The 17630-nt window shown below is 41.5% G+C and overlaps 1 protein-coding gene across 4 annotated transcripts in view; it reads right to left on the bottom strand.

Moving 5' to 3' along the window:
- Nucleotides 1–425: 425 nt before the first annotated feature.
- CACNA2D1 (calcium voltage-gated channel auxiliary subunit alpha2delta 1) overlaps nucleotides 426–17630 on the bottom strand; it is a 392960-nt gene continuing 375755 nt past the window's right edge. For 2 of the 4 annotated variants that reach the window (XM_082239529.1, XM_082239531.1), the window contains 6 exons: nucleotides 17170–17225; nucleotides 16954–17083; nucleotides 16052–16164; nucleotides 14220–14302; nucleotides 12704–12792; nucleotides 426–1789 (listed from right to left, as the gene is read on the bottom strand). In XM_082239529.1, the coding sequence (XP_082095655.1) occupies nucleotides 1753–1789; nucleotides 12704–12792; nucleotides 14220–14302; nucleotides 16052–16164; nucleotides 16954–17083; nucleotides 17170–17225 (508 nt within the window). In that variant the 3' untranslated portion in view covers nucleotides 426–1752. The remainder of the gene's footprint in view (nucleotides 1790–12703; nucleotides 12793–14219; nucleotides 14303–16051; nucleotides 16165–16953; nucleotides 17084–17169; nucleotides 17226–17630) is intronic. The other 2 variants (XM_082239530.1, XM_082239532.1) reach the window with 1 other exon arrangement.

The following is a 17630-nucleotide window of genomic DNA, read 5'->3' as shown; positions in this document are numbered from 1 at the left end:
CGCCCAAGGCCTGATACTGCCAAAGTTGTGACATTTTGCTACGGGAAAGGCGAAACCTGCCAATGCAGGGAAATTCGTTTCCGGCCCTTTGACAGCGACCTTAACGTAGCAGCATCCGCATACCTGTGAAGAAAAGTTAACCTGCAAAATAAGATGTTAACTGAGGATGGGTAGGGTGGGAGAAGCTCTGGAGCCAAGTGAGGATTCCCAGGTAAGATCCTCCCTCTATTGTGTGGGCAGGTAATCCCTCCCCCACCTGGCCTGATCTCCTTGGCAACGCTTCCCCCAGGTGGGATTGGACAACTGACTGGGGTAGGCGGAGACTTCCAGGTATCCCACCTGAGGGAAGGCAAAGCCAAGCCTATGCTGTTGGGGCCGCTCCAGATCCAGGGGCTGCGCACGTCCACGCAAAGGGCGCCCCCCATTTTATGCGGGGAGCGGTCATTATTTAAAACACCTGTAGATAGAATTTTAGGTGTTTTCACCTGCATAAAACCCATCTTTTCCTTATTTGTGCAGACAGATAAACGTACCATACCCCCTTTCCACTTTTACATTGCACAGTATATTCAGATATCTGTTTAACAATATATAACTTAAGATCAAATTGCATCACATTGCAATATTTGGTTTCTCACACAACAAAAGAATCACCCAGTTACCTTTTCAAAAAAACAAAAACAAAAAATCCCAAAACCTATACTCTACCATCAAAAGAATAAAGGAAACAAACCAAACTGAAAGAAACAGCAAAAGGAGCAGCTTCAACATCATGCAAAATACCCTTGGAAACCAACGTTCAATATTCACGAAGACATTTTTATTCACAAACTTTGTGTCTGAACATTTTGGAGGACTTGGCTAGCAGTAAGTCATTGTTCTGAGAACAGGAACCTTGATGTGGACATCAACAACTGTGCAATGAGGAAATGGACACCAAATTTGGGATGAAAACCACATTTTCTGCCGAAGGATGACATTCTCAATAACCCTTCTACTTAGACATTATGTTGTTTCATTTTTGCCTTTTAAAAAATTGTATTCATTTCATGAACCTACTCAACCTGGCCACCCTTTTAGACCAATTTTGGCTGGGGGAAATCATTCATCATAAGGCATTTTAAGTCATGTTGAATCTCTGTAGAGGTCTAGCCAGTCTGAAACAACTCTGGATCAAAGTCTATTTTGCATTCTGGACACAAGTGATATTGAAAGCAGACATTAAAACATCAGTACACTAAATAAGAGTGCTAAGGAAATGGCCGGGTTTCCTTCTCCCCCTTACAAAGCATTCATGTTAAAGAAAAAAGAGTGCAACCAATTGAAAACTCAGGTCAAATTAACCGAAACCATGTCATCACCTTTTAAAGGGGAGCCCTTTTTACAGAAAAGTCTTCAAAAGCACAGAAACCGCAATTCTTCAATAAAGCACATAGAGAATTCAGTTCCAATGGCCTAGATGATGCAGCATTCACACACGTTTACAGATCTGACACGCCAACATGCAGTCACGATGGGTGCCTTCAGAGTCTTTCCCAAAGAATATATCAAGTAATGGGCATTGCCATTGATCTGCGGTCTGAGCAGACGGACCCTCCTTTTCCAAATGAAATGGTGGGCTAACATTTTGGCAGGATCTTGATTTATTACGCAGGTTTTGGTTTTAACAGGGTCATAACTGGCAGTGTCTGCTGCCAGATAACAGCCAGAGCAGGATAAGCTGAATTCCTACCATAGACCATAGTGATGGGCTCAATCCAGAGACCCCACCACAGTCTGATGCATCCTCCTGTAGGCAAAAAAGAAAAAGAAATAAAGAGATTTGTCAGTATTAGCTGAAATTACAAGCCCGTTCCAATTGCTCTCTCACCATGTGATGACTCGTGTGTTTCATCCTCACAGAGGTGACCCACATGGGGACCAAACTTTTAACAGGTTCACTAAAGTATTTGTATCCAAAATGAGCAGCTCTTTACCCTAGGAAGGGTAAAGTCAGATCATTAACATGTGTGCCAAAATGCTCTGACACATGGGCCCAGCCCCTGGTATTGGTGGTGACTGCCTAAACTCAGTTTTGTCACCATTCAACTTGCAGTTATATGAAAAGGGTCTTTGACTTACTTGGGAGAGTGATTTTTGTCACACACACACCCCCCCAACTTGCAACTGACAGAAGACAACACATACATATTTTAATCTGCATGGAAATGTTAATAGAGCACAATCACATTACACACCTTACCACAGCAAAACACTTTCACAGGGTCATTCTTGTAGCTTACCACATGTACAGTATGCATGTACATTCGATTAATAAAGAACTTGTGTTCTTAAAAATAACAAGTGCAGTTTAGTTGTTACTGTTGCCATTTGTCAGTTTGTAAACACATATTTAATTCAGTCATAGCCGGTTTGGAAGCAATTACATCATATGACTCTGGCTTACACCATCAGACCACGGGCCCATTTGTTCCAGTGTTGTCTACTCTTGCTGGTGGTGACTCTTTGACATTCAGTAGATGCTCCTCCCATCCTTTTCAACAGGCAATGTCAAGGATTAAACCTGGGATGTAATGTCTTCCAAGTAAGTGCTTTAATGTTGAGTTAAGGGCAGCCCCTAACCTCACATCATATTGGGATTTATGGTGTCCCTGGTCACGTGATAATGAAACGGACTCAATAACTGGGTGCACAACTCACTTTTCAGATCTTTCTGGTTTTATTCAATTTAGTTGGCAACTTGCACAAGCCTCAGAGGTTTTGATTGATTCATCTGAACCTGCCATTGGACTTCCCTAGCCTGCATTGGTCCAACTCAAAGCAACCAAGCAGTAATGGTACCAAGAACAACAGCTTCTTTTCCCAGTCATCCAATGGAACTCAAATATATTTGTCTAATTCTACCCAAAAGGCATAAATTGAACTTGGGAGTGCTGTTTTATAGGTTAGTTAAATTATTAGCAGCAATCGTTTGGTTGCAGAAAGAATTGTGGTTGGTTCTTTACAGAATGGGAAATGCTTAGGTTAATAAAAACCAACATATTGTATCTTTTTCTCCCCCTTCCCTTTTTTTTTTTTACAGAACACAGTCAAAATTACAAGATAATTGGGCAGAATTGTCCAAAATTGTAATAGCTTATAATCAATGCAGAGGTCATGATAGACCTGCTAATTATCATTGGACAGGTTGGTTGATTTAAAAGATTGTTTACTTTTCCTAGCTTGTATCTCTCTCTCTCTCTCTCTCTCTGCTTTTGGTGGCGGTTGATGTAAGTCTGTTCTCCCCATTGATGGAGGGGGGTGCCTGCTCCATTTTGTGGTCCTTTCACTTTCTCTTCTTTTAGAAGTTAACAGCCATTTTGTGTTATGCCATGCCCCACCCCCCACAGCAGTCGCCTTTTGACTGGCACCCACAGCACTTTCTCAGAATTCCAAATGTACCCACTGGCCCAGAAAGGTTGGCAACCCTTTTACTAAAACTAGATCATATTTCAGGAGCCCTGGATATTTTAACTTCAGAAGCATGTCTACATTTCCCCTCAAGAGACCAGGACAGCTTAGGATCCTTTGAATCCAAGGCACTTTCCAGAATGCCAATACTTCTGCTTTTGGCCATTCCAAGCTTGGAATTCCAACCTTGGTTGGGCCAGGGTTTCAGAGCAGCTGAGTGATGGAGATGAAGTATTTGACACTGGACCTGAGTCTCAAGTCTTTGAGTTCTGCCTTTAACACCTGAAGGTTGGAGCTGCCATTTAAGCCACTGGGACACCATCCATATGTTTGCTCCCCCCCCCCCACTTTCCAAATCCAAATACTTGGGTATTTACTTTATTTCAATAATGCAGGTTATGTAATTAAGTCTAGTCACAGACGACTCTGGGGTTGCGGCGCTCATCTCGCTTTACTGGCCAAGGGAGCTGACATTTGTCCGCAGAGTTTTTCCAGGTCATGTGGCCAGCATGACTAAGCTGCTTCTGGTGAAACCAGAGCAGCACACGGAAACGCCGTTTAGCTTCCCGCTGGAGCGGTACTGATTTATCTACTTGCACTTTGACGTGCTTTTGAACTGCTAGGTTGGCAGGAGTTGAGACTGAACAACAGGAGCTCACCCCATTGTGGGGATTCGAACCGCTGACCTTCTGATTGGCAAGCCCAGAGGCTCAGTGATTTAGACCACAGCGCCACCCACGTCCCGCTATAATGCAGGTACCAGTTAATAAAGCCATCAGGAAAATTTTGCATTCTATTTGGCACACAACCCTATCTGGAATAAGATCAGATGATATACTGAACTTTTAGGGTTGTTTAGTTTGGCTCCCTCTCCCACTCTTTGTGTCTGTGTTGTGTCATGCTGTAGCAGAGCTTCTTTCATGAAACTAAACAAAAACCAATTGGTCTTTCCTCAACTGATAAAAAAAACCTCCTCCTCCTTTAGTACCTTAAACACAGAAATTTATTTACTAAGATTATACTACCAAGCTGTTAACTGAGTGTGAACATTTGGTGATGAATATGAAATTTTATAGGAGCCTGTTATCTAAATGTATGGATTCTACTGTTAATAAAATGAAGTAATATAATCAAGTAATGAGAAAGAGTTCTGGAGATGCTCAAGTTAGAAGAACACTGGAATTATATATGCAAGTTTCATCATAGCTATTCTTTACACATATTTTTGAGAGAAGAATTCTAGAAAACTTAAACCTCCCAAATTAACAAAAATGTATGCTGTCTGGGAATTGTGTAAGATATCGTTGAGTGGATGCCACCTATCTTCACACATGGTGGAGACATAGGAGGCTGAAAATGTATTGGCAAAATAACTTAGGAGTGATTAAGAATATACATTTTTATAAAATCCAGTATAATCCATTAGTAAGCTTGTTCAGTGAACTAAAACTTACTCTGTTAGTTGACAGCCAGAATCTTTACTGGCAAAATTTTGGAAAAATGGCTTGAGTGGTTGAGAAAAGTGTTGCAGACTGCTTTAATGAATACGTTAACATGTTCCAGATGGTTGTGGGATGGGAAGCTATGCTCACCCAGTTGTTTTTTCTGAAACTTGGTCTCCTTTAATAATTTTTTGGGATGGAGTTGTGCATGAAAAGAACATACGGCAAGGCACTTTAGAGCTGATTTAATATTATTTTGAATAAATGAAATCTTTTGTTGTTGTTGTTGTTGCTGCTGCTGCTGCTTTAACTCAGCATTACCTATTATGGCATGCCTCCAAATGTATTTCTGCCTGAGCAGAACACACTTTCTTTCATGCACACTTTCCTTTTTGATGATCATGCCCACCCACTGCAGTTCCCCCATGTCTTCCCTGCAAAAGCTGCTCTCCTTAGGACTGTAGAACTTTTTAAAAGTTTGCCCTGATGCAAACACCTTTGAAAACATGCCTATGTGAGTAATGCTATTTTTCTCGTTCCATTTTTTATTTGTATATTTTTAAAAATAATATCTACCATAAATGTTATCATTCAAAATTCTTAAGATCTTTAGCCAATTTATTTGTTTTTCTAGATAACAAGTGAATTTATTAAAAGAATTTTGAAAGCTCCCTTTCACTGAAAATGATATGTAGTTTAGATTATGCGTATGAATGTTTGATTTTCAAAGCATCTGAAGATTTATACAAAGGGTAGAAAAGGCCCAGCCAAGATTAGAATGAAATAAAGAATTAAGAGACATGGACAAGGAAACTTCCAACAAGATAAGGAGTGAAATATGTCTGAAGAACCAATTTCTACTGTAACTTCTACTCTGCACTAAAGTATTTTTGGAATGACTACTGTGGAATCATCTGCACGGAAAATGCTGTTTCAGAACTGGTTATTCACATGGATTTTTTTAAAAAGAAGAAAATATATGGGGATGTCTGAATCCAAAGGAACAGCTCTCAGATGTATGAATTCATAGGAATCTCTTCAAAAATATTTATCTGAAGGCAAACAGTATGTCAGAAGAGTGTGAGCATCTCAGCTCTTTGAAGTGTTGGAACTTGGTCAGTGTTTGCAATTTAAAATTAAAGGATAAATCTTTCCAGGTGTGTGTGTGAGTGAGCGTAGTGTAGTGTCCTACCAAATGAAAAACATTTACAGTCCTGAAATATTCAGTATGCCTCCAGAGACACAGAAAGCACACTAAACTGGGTTTGCTGTCTCTCTATCTAATATTCCTAATATCTCTAAACCGGGCATGGGATGGGGCTTTGGAGAGAAACATCACTAGACTGGGTTACCCTCGGGGAGAACTGGATCTCTTAAGCTGGAGGAATGCACTGGGACCATCTTGTGGTCTATCTTGTGGCACTTATCTTTTTCACATTGGCAGAGGATGGGCCACATAGTTTCTTGCTACATCTGTGTTGCTCACATGATTACTTCATGGAAGCAGGCATACTATTTGCTGATAATCTAAAAATGTGGCTTAGCTCTTTCAGCTTGTGTCTTTCCTAATGCAAATTTCTCTGCAATGGGTTTTTATTTGCTTGAAATGTACATGTGTCTAGAGATGAAGTTTGCCCAGTATTTCTGCTAGGAGGCTATTCTGCATTCGTACTTAGTGCACATATAAATTCTGCAGAAAGGTTCTGTGGAACTTAATAGTGAGTGACTCAAGCAAGAGGAAGCCAAAAAACCCTTATAGATTTGCCTTCAGAAAATGCAAATAACTCATGATGTTGGCAAGGAACTTAGTAGCACTTCTGGGATGTCCAGAGAATCTTTGACCTCATTAAAAAAATTAGTATTAAAATGCACATCCAAAAGAGATCACATGTAAGCCTCTGACTCAATATGTTATTGTAGCTTTGCAGGATCATTTAATACCCATTATAGCCTTTTGTTGCTCCCGAACCCAGGGCTAATTTCAGAAAAGAAATTAGTCAGGCTTTTGTCAGCACTGCCCCCCTCCCATTAGGAAATGAAAAAGAATTAATTAAGTAGGAAGAGTAAACTTAAAAGCAACAATGTGCTTTCTCAGGGTCTTCTACTTGTGTGTTTGTGCTGCTGCTCCTCCTCACTGCGTCAGGCAGCTTTGAGCTCCACCTGAGCTTATGGCATTCTGGAGCCTGCTCTGCTAAGAGCAGGTCTGGGCATTGAGAAGGAGGCTGGAGATTTAGCAGCTGTGTTTAGCTGTTGGTCTTTTGCAATATTCATTACAAAAAGTTTTGAAGCATTCAGAGATAACACTTGTTTACACAAATTGTTATTGGGAACTGTTTAGTTTTCACAAAACGTGGCTTTTCCGTCCATTTAAACTTTGGTTCATTGTTCTGAGAGGGTGATGTTGCACTAAGACATGCCAAACGCCCGTTAAAGCCCTTGGTAAGTACATCTCTGCCAACACGTTTTTTTTTTAAAATCAGAATTAATGGAGAAGTTTTCAATTAAAAGTTTGTTTTGCAGATTGCCATTCTTCCTATGCTGCAAGTTTCAAAATTGTCACCAGCTGCATCAGGTCTCCCCTAGTCAGGAGACTGCCAGTTCCGCCTTCCACTCCAAGAAACCTATCACTGTGCTGTGCCATCTGCAGGTTGGGATCCTGCCCAAGAAATCAAAGCAGAACTGGGAAATACACATTTCTTGTGAATGATCACTGTGGTTTAGTATATCTCCTGATTCATTTCCCCTCCTGAGTGCTTCTCAGTCAATGATACACTGACAAATGATTAGGAGGAAGGGATAGTTGTGCTCTTCTGTTCAAAACGGATTGTGTTGCTTTAAGTACAAGCCATGCTTGAGGCAGGCTGGGCAGAGCAGGGCACTTTCCACCAAGGAGAGGGTGGTTTCTCTTCCTCTAATGCCCGCTTCATGCATTACTTGCAGCGGCACGATGGTATGGTTATGCATGGTACTAGTTACGCACAACCCAAACTGGGAGGGAGTGTTGCAGGTGACGTACATCCCTCAGCACAACTATGTTGCAGAAGTTGCAGGCATTAACGGGAGACAGCTTGGGTGCAATCGAGGGAGAGCAGCAATTCAAGGTAATGTCTGAAGGAATAAAAATGGCTGGTGGTGCATTTTGTAGGTTTCAGTGAAGTCTTGCAAGGAATTAGATATTCTAGGCTTCACTGGGATGACTTCACTGACCTCAAGAAAAGGCCGGGCCTGTACTCCCATATGAAACATGTAGGATAAATAGAGCAGGACCCATTTTCAAATTGCACTCACCTAGTAAAACAACACCCCTGTAGTGATTGTGCCACATTGTTGCTCAGGCGCACCATGGGGGGGCAGGGGGGAACCCCCCATATTTTCAAGGAAGGGGTCAGGCTCCTCAAGAATTCAGGGCCCTGCCACATCCCTTTGAGGATCACCAGGGAGGGGCAGTGCAAAGCATCTTCGCCCCACATATCCCTTTGACGTTCGCCAGAGCACCTTCCCAGAACAAAAGAAATGCCTGCGAAAGGGGTTGCACAGGGTGAAAATTTCCCCAAACAGCTCCCCCTGAAGCCCCCACAGTCTCTTCTCGGGTGCTGGAGACCTTGCTGAATGGAGTGGATTGTGAAATGACGGCGTAGAGGAGAAAATGAGGATCACTGAAAACCTGCCCACAGAAGGTGACATTTGGGGCCATTCCCCCCTTCCTCCTCATCTCAACCCCATTCAGAAGGGTCTCCTGATCCTTGGTAGAAGATTGGGGCAGGAGGCTTCTGGATAAAGAGTGGGGTGGGATAGTTTTCATAGAATCGTAGAATTGTGGAGTTGAAAGTGACCCCAAATGTCATCCAGTCTAACCGCCTGCAATGCAGGAATCTCAGCTAAAGTGTCCATGACAGATGACCATCCAACCTCTGCTTAAAAACCTCCACAACCTCCTGAGAGATTCCATTGTCAAATAGGCACTCACTGTCGGAATGTTTTTTCCTGATGTTTGGTTGGAATCTCCTTTTTTTGTAACTTGAAGCCACTGGGGCACAGGTGGTCTTTTTGTTTTGTGCCCATAGAATAAAGAGCGTTTATAGAATACGAAGTTAATTTTCAAAAAGTTATCAAACAAGCTGTGCACAACAGAAGGTAAACAAATGCCAGAAACTAATTTGTCTCCCACCCCCAATATCTTGAAGAAACAGTGCATCTCTAGAGATAGACACCAGATATCAAGTCTAGCAACTGTTCTTAAGGTGTGTGTGTGTGTGTGTGTGTGTGTGTGTGTACCTACATACACAACACAAACAGAAACCCATTCCCACTTTTATGATTTTTCTCTATTCAATGTTAAGAGATGGCCAGGATGATGTCTCCCTCTAGTGGGACTCTAGGAAGATAAGTTAAGGGTAAGGATTGATGTAAGAGCAGTAGGGCTGCTCTGGAAATACCCTCACTACTTTGAGTCCAAATGTACCTTCCTTCTCCAAGCTTGACCTCTGAAAACTGGAGTCCTGCAATCCTAGAGCAGAACCAGTGATTGCCCAGCAACCTCGACTTTCCTAAGAGAAAACCTGCTCCACTCATTTCCTGGAGCAGTTTCCTTTTTAAATCAATAAAGGTGAAGAATTAAGAACTGAACATTCAAACAGTGTTCTAAAAATGCAAAATGCCTCACTGAACTACATAGGAAGATTCAGACAGATGACTAGAAAACACTTCATTTGCTGGAATCAGTTTGCACAGCAGCTAAAAAGTTTTATGTGAGCCATATTTATGTTTCATCCATCTTCACCCCAGTTCAGCAGGCATACAGTGCTTGTAATCAAATATCCATTATAGGGCATACATACAATATTCTGTATTATATATTATATAGAAAAATATGCATTATCACATACCAGTATAATTAGTATATAGCTCTGCAATATCATAAGCTATGCCTTTGTATGTAACGTCCTGGCTGCTCAAGGCATCTTCAGATGCCACATGATGCAGCAAATTATACTGAAACCTAGTTGGTCGGGTTATAGTGAGTGGCTGGGAAGGAGGACTGTCTAGGAACCCTATTCATATACTGTTTAATCAGAAAACAACCACCTCTAAGTAGTTTACAAGAAAATACCGATAAAAATACCGATAAAATCAACAGCAGATAATGTAAAGTTATCAAACTTTAAGCAAGTAGATAATGTAAAGTTATCAAAATCAACAGTTTAAAAAAACAAATATACCTAATAAAATTAAGTATCTGTTTTTAGTTTGAGCTTCCCAGGGGAATCCTTTCCTGGGGAATCTGGTTTTTGTTAGAGCTTCCCATAAATTAATAAATAAGAAAAGAGTTTGTTAATCTGTGACAACTTCTAGCTGTGACTCAAATGCACAGAGATGGCCCTAAGCATGCCAGTATCACAAGCAGAACTTGGCAGAGATGAGCTCTTATTAGAGTAGCTTTAGGAGCAGTTGTGGTGGTAAGGCCAGCATATGCTGAGCAGTGCAGCCTGAGTTAGCATGACCAGGACCACCTCAGCCCATGGTGACAATGGCTGGAAGTTAGCCAGGTCATGCGCTTACCAGGTGATGACCAAAATCCCACGGGGCAGGATGCACTGCTTTCACCAGATACTAGAACCACACATGTGGGAGAGATTCGCCGTACAAAGGCATGCATGCAAACAGTCCTGATTCAACCAATGATTCCCTTCCCTTTTTGAGGAGCAAAGCGTGCCAGCTTTTGCACATAGAAGACTCCATGTGAAGCACATAGTTCACATGATGCACTAGGCTTGGGTGGAAGGAGAGGCGCACCTGTTACTTCACTAGATTAAATGAACATCTACTTGAGAAGTGAATGAATGAGGCCACTCACTTATTTCTAAGGCAGGGGGTGGGGGTGGCTGCTCCCCACACCTCCTGAGGCCATAGAATTGTAGAGTTTGCCCTATTTGAAGGATGTGTTTTGCAGCAGGTAAAATTGCCTGAAAATATGGACTCAGCTAGACTGGTAAAGATGGCGGTGTGGAGTCCCGTTTTTCTCTATCTGTTTTCCCTCTTTAAATTTACAGTGCTTTAAACTGAAACACTTCTTTGATGTGTCTAGATCCAGCCTGTTAAAAGAAGGTTTAACCTTGTCTATAAAACATACAATTTCCAACAACTAGGATCCTGTCCTCAGCACTATGCACAAATAAGGACTGAGGATTTTCAGGGTGGAATGACATGGTATATGGGTCAGATGGCATAAATGTAAAGGGGCATTTGGGGGGGGAGAGGTTTCCCATATGGGGCTCGTCAACCAGGCTAAGGAGCCTATCTAGGAGAAGAAAAATTCTGGTCCTAAACCTTTGCTGCCTGGCAGGAAATCATCTGGAGAAGAAAAGACTCAGGAGTAAACCCTAAGACAGCTGGATAGCACTATGTACGCCTCCTATGGGCAACTCCTGCAGCCAAGCTGGTGCTCTCCTTTGGACCTCATCAGTGGGGCCGAGAGTGGGTCTTGTCATCTCAGCAGCCTAGGACTTCTATGGACACTGCCCTGGGGAAGTAATTTGAGTGATGCTAACACAGCAGTTTGACTTTACCCCCAGAAGTGCACTCCATTGACTCTGAAGACAGACGGAACCAGCAGAAGGGAAGGGGTGCTTAACTCCAACTGCCTTACTGATTAACCCCTCAGAGGTGTGCCCCCCAGACAAATTTCTCTTTCGCTTCACTTCTTCTAGCCTCAGATCACAACTGAGGGAAAATCACAGGAAAGTATGGTTCACAAGGGAAGAGCAGCTTAATATTACAAAGCAAGTTCAATGTTGAAAATATTGTATTCACTTTGTAATGTGTAGCCCAGCTGTATGATTGTGAAAATGCCACAAGCCCCTTATTGAAAGAAAATGTTAAAATGCTTGTACTCTTAGGCAGCAACAGCTTTTTAATTTTAGCGAACTATATTTAAATATTATATTTAATATTCTATTTTTGTTTGCTTGTTTCCTTTGTTAGGCTCAGAAAAAAAAGGCTAGTGCCGGTATTGTGAAGTCGTACCTCTTAATAGGAGCAAGAACAAAACATGATTAGTCTCTATTCTATTGGTCTCACAACCCTCCCAACAACTAAGAATGTCGGCATGACTCCAATTTAGAGATTCAAACTTTTTCAGATTTCTTATCATGGATACAAAATAAGTAACAAAGGATTGCCAGGAGCAGTTGTGGTGGTCCCTCTGGGCAAATGCCATCTATCCTAACTAGAAACTTGCTAGGGACTGAACCAGGTGTGCTCTATCACAGACCGCTCCTTAGGAGCGGCGAGGGTGGACTGCGAAGTCTTAAAGTTAGCAATCTGCTACAGTGCTGGACCAGGAAAGAACAATATGCAATACATTTCTGTCTTCAGATTGTGATTCTAAGCATGTTCTGAAACAATAGGATTCACTTCCAAAGTTAACACACCAAATTACTATGGCTGTTTATCTTGTGGCCTCTTTAGAACTGTATCTGTCTTCCCTGATTATCCTTGGGAGTGCAGTCTCTCTACTTGCCACAGAGAGAAGGGAATGTCTAAATTAACTGAATTACTACCCAGAAGATTAAACCCTTTTCAAATAACCACAGACTCTCCCATTCAGGAAAGGAGGATGTGCTCCCAATCTATTCTCAGGGGGAAAATAGCTCCTGAACAAGCCCAATAAATAAATAAAGCCATTTGCTCCAAGTTATTTTCCCCACCACCACCCCAAGGCACCCAATTAATACATGTTTCTGTGATACACTAACAAAAATGCTAAACTTTGAAAAACAAAATGAAACACAAAATTAGAGAAAGTAACTGACCATCCACACCACATGAAAACTTGCAGAAAAATGGAGATAGGAGCGGACATCATGGCAGAGGCACGACTCGTTGTGCATATAGGCTGATCCTATTAATAACGGGCAAAATAGCAAGTAGAGGAAAGGAAAGAAAACACAGAAAGAAACACATACAAGATGAGATTTCATGCAGTTTGCTGGCAGTTAGCAGAGTTAATGTGAAAGCATTCACCCAAGAGCAAAGAATTTCACAGTGAGGATTGCAAAGTAAACTTAAGTAAAATATTACACTAATACAACTACAGAAGACACAGTTAACACAGATAATAGCACAACAAGCTAGTGAGCAAGACTCCTTGTACTTTCACACACAACATATCCAGGATCAAGAGCATGGAGATGGGCTAATAGTTGTTTCTCCCAATGTTTCTGCCAACTATCTCCAGCACATGAATGTTACTGTTAAAATTGGGTGATCCAATGTTCTCAATGTGGCAGACACTTTACAACAAAAAATACCCATTTGTGTTCATGTTCTTAAAAAAAAATGTATAGTATAGTCTAGATCTGGGACTCTCAAATTTTGGTACAGGAATAATTTCTACCAGGATCACCAAGTCTAGTGGCAGAAGAGGCATTGGTTTGGATCATTAGCAGGAATGGGAGGAAAGGGGGGTTCCCTTAAGGAATCTTGGAGGGTGGTGCTTCCTATCCAGAAGCCCAAGTCAAGGGCTGATGGGCCACAGGGCACGCCAAAAGCAGTTCACACCATTGAGGACCGCTAACGATGGTCAACCACAGCTGTCAATCAACCGGCAAGTGGGTTGGTTGATCACTGGCTGCACGCCCAATGCCAATGCCAAATAAAGTTGTGGTCTAATTTCAATCCAACACATGTCTCATAGTCTTTACTTACTACCTGCTCGCTCCTCAACCACCTCACTGTCCATGGAACCACAATATGGCAGCCCTTAGAATTAATCCAATTAATCTAGATCAGGGGCTGTGAACCCAGTTCCCCCCAAGTTGTTGGACTTCCATCATCTCTGACCTGGCTGGGACTGAAACATCTGGAGGGCCACAGGTTCCCCACCCCTTACTTTTGATCCACTAGATCTACTATTCACAGGGAAGACTGGGACTAGGCAACTACACTGTATCTTCAGGACCAAAAGAAAAGCCACAGAGTTTTCTAGGCATTTTTTTTCAAAGGTTCTGATGACAAGATTGCCAAGCAGTTACCATGATGCACAGAATGGTAGCAAATATTGCCCTACCTCCCTCTTTAAAAGAATCATGTGTGAAAGCACAGCAATTGCAGCAAAGGCAACGCAGAAAAAAAGCAGCTGTTAATTCTATGTTAATCATGGGAACATTTGAAATAGAGTGACTATGGTTCAGAGTCAACAGTCAATTTAATGGAAGATAGGTTAACATCAATGGGCATTTCAAGGTGCAAACTAATCATTTAAAAAAAACTTTTTTTTTCCTAGTGCAGGGAAGGCATTTCCTCCATTTCTTAGAAAAGCAAACTTACGTCAATATCATCATCAAAGCAGACATCGGGCCCTTTTCTGTATCTGGGTTGCTGAACCATTTCACAGGGGTTTGGCCCCTCATCTGAATGTCAGTTAAGGAACATGGATAATGGAATGTTCACATTTGCAAGAAGAAGAAGAAGAAGAAGAAGAAGAAGAAGAAGAAGAAGAAGAAGAAGAAGAAGAAGAAAAACTAGAAAACACAAAGAGAGTGAGGAATTGCAGGGTTTGAACTGGGAGCCTTGCCTAGTGAGGTTCTATGGACTGTGTGTGTGGCTCCACCCACCTAGAGATGTGTGAGACCCCTCAATAAACTGTTTTTTTCAAGTGTGCCAGTTGAATGCTTGAGAAACTATGAAGGATTTTGGGTGCTCAGTGTGAACCCTTGGAAAGCCCTATTTAGCTACCATTCTGCCTTCCCTGCCAGTCCTCCCCCTTCCCTAGTGAAAAAGGTTTTGTGGAGGGCATACCAGAGAGTGTGTGGCTCTTAACAACACACCAGATACCATTCCAGGCCTCTCCTTAGCTACAAATGTTGTGTTAAAGTCCCACAATCCCCAGCAGGAAATAATGCTTCTCCTTCATTAATGGCAGCCAATTCAGTTCAGCCTATTTGAAGGAGGCTGAACCTGGAGAATTTGGGTTCGTCAATTCGAGCTGGAAGAGACCCTGTTTCAGGGTTCACCTGTTGGCTATTTGCCTCTGTGTATAGACACCAGAGGTCATTCAAGCACAGCAGGGGAAAATGGCGTACTACATCAACCCCTGAGTTTGGCAGAAATTATGAAGCCCCTGGATTGGCTAGACATCAAATAAATATTAGAAGGCTGGATTTATCCCTCCAGGTGCCCTTTTTATTGTGCATTCATGATTATATCAGAGCAGTTATATGTGATTCTGATTTCAGTACTGTTTGTGCCTGTAGTAGCTGTGGCAGACATACTGCTTCATTTCCAGTTGTTGCATGTCCTATATCTTCCTGATGAGATCCTGTAACTTTTCATACCACAGGCAGCATATTAAGTCTAAAGTAGGTGGGAGAAAAGGGTAACTTGAAAGGGAATTTGTGTGGTCCTAACTTGAAGATGGAGAGGCTTGGGGCTGAAATATCAAGGCAAAGTGTGGGTGTTTGGAGGAGTGAGCACAATATGTGAGATTTAGAACATCTTTACTGTTTTCATGGCAGAGAAGACCATGGCCATGAATGTATGGCAAAGCAGCATATCAGGTACTGTACAATAAAACATGGAAATTTTAGGCAACAATAAACTAATCAGGCCTGCTAACAGAAGCTAGCAGAAGAACTTCTGCTAGCGCAATGGGGCTTTCCTTCTGTGTGCCCAACAAATTGGCCTGGATGTTTGTGTGTGTCAGGAGAAGTCCCAGAACAATGCACAGGGGGAGGGGGAGGGAAAATCAAGGAAGGAAAAATGCTTGTGCTGCAGCAGCAATATCCTTAGTGGTATGTTGAATTCCCTCCTTTAAGTGTGTCAATCATTCTCTTAAGGGTTTTTTATTCCAACAATATTGTGTTTTTGTGTTTGTGTTATATATTAAGATCATCCAAGCAGGGTGCTAGCATGGAGTGGGTATCTCACATTAGCTGAGAAATGGAAGAGATACATGCCTGTGTTGATCCACTATTCACAGAAACAGTTTCCAGTCCAGGTGTGTGTGTGTGTGTGTGTGTGTGTGTGTGTGTGTATACACTAACTCGTCCAAGTTTTAGGAGCAGCTAAAAATCAGATACTGGGGGTTCTACAGAAATGTGTGGTGGTGTTATTTTGTGAGCAAACACAAATTCAACATAAACTTAAACTTCAAAGGATACCAGGCTTCTCTGCTTGCATCAGTGGCCTTGTATCACAGTGACGGCACATATGTTTGGTGTCACTCATTATGAATACTAAATTTGTATTGGAAATCTTCTCTGCGTGAAAAAGTCTGCAAACAGAAATGAAGCACAGAACAAATGTTTAATGCTGGGGGGAAAGGAACTTGTAGGCAATTTTCTATAAGTACTTTTGACAACCAGGTAAACTCCAAAGGCTTAATGCAACTTTTGCACCATAAGCTACAAATAACCTGATTTTGTGCAAAGATCTCCCCACCTCAGTTGGGCAGAGAAAAGATATATAATATATATTATATATTCAGAACCTGTCTTCTGCTCAACAAAATCAAACTTTCTATTTCCAAGCAATATGGACAGTAAAACATGATGCCCATTGCTACTGAAGTATATATAAATGCAGCAAGGTGAACTCATCTTTGGGTGTCTTTACTAAGAGTGACACATTATGTGGAAATAAGGGAGAGAGGCTTTTCTGTGGTGATACCACAGCTGTGGAATATTCACCCCACAGTGAATATAACCGGCACCAATATTGCAATCTTTTCAGTGCAAGGTTAAAACCTGTTTAAAACCTGTTAAAGATGTGCTTTATTTGATTACCCGTGTGCATGTGGGAATTTTTGGTATTTTATTTTGTTAAGATCTGCTGGCTGTGCCTTTTGTACACTGTCCTGTTATCCATAAGCATGAATGGTAGGTTAAAAAAATTTTAAGTAAATGCATTCATACACATCTATATTTATATCATCTGTATCTATATCTACTTCATAACTGATAGTTTCACATGAATAACTCAGTTGCTTCTTTAATATCAGAACACTATTAAGAAAGCGTCAGAGGCACTTGACATAATTTCGTAATTCTAAGGAAATACCTACCTAGAACAGTTTATGCAATCTAAAATGCCATAAAATGATTTTTCATCATTGGCAAAGAAATACTGAGTTTGTACTGTAATGCAGCTCTGTTTAGATGGGATGGCACTGAAGTCTTCCTCCTCCATTTCCACTGTGAGAAAGAGAACATGTTCAGCTCTGTGAGAAGCCTGATTATAAAAGCAAAGGAATGTCTCTGACACCTGATTCTTCACTTACCGGCACTAAGAAAACGTGGGAATGTGAGGCCCAGAAAAAGCTGCTGCAAGATAGACCTAGATACACAGGGGGAAAGCAAGGGAACAAGAGAGTAAGGAGCTGTGAGGAGGGATAGTGCCTAAATCACACAGGCTTTAGCTCTAGGAGTGGGGCAGAGAATTCACTGTGTGAACTGGAGCAGGAGATGGCAGAGCAAACCCAGAGAACATTCCTGGAATAATAATAATAATAATAATAATAATAATAATAATAATAATAGAAGAAGAAGAAGAAGAAGAAGAGGAAGGATCGCCTGCTCCTCTTTGAAGCATAGCTTTCCCTGTTTCACTGCATGGATTTGTTGAAATCTGCCTTTTCCCTTTTCTCCTTATTAAATGGTAACTGATCCCCTTCGTCTTTCCCCCTCTTTCCTACCAGCTCCCTTCCTAGATTTCATTACGAAGAACATTTCAAGAAACCAG

This window comes from Podarcis vaucheri, assembly GCF_965113315.1.
Source record: "Podarcis vaucheri genome assembly, chromosome: 10".
NCBI lineage: Eukaryota > Metazoa > Chordata > Lepidosauria > Squamata > Lacertidae > Podarcis > Podarcis vaucheri.
This window is presented reverse-complemented; position numbering and strand designations above follow the sequence as displayed.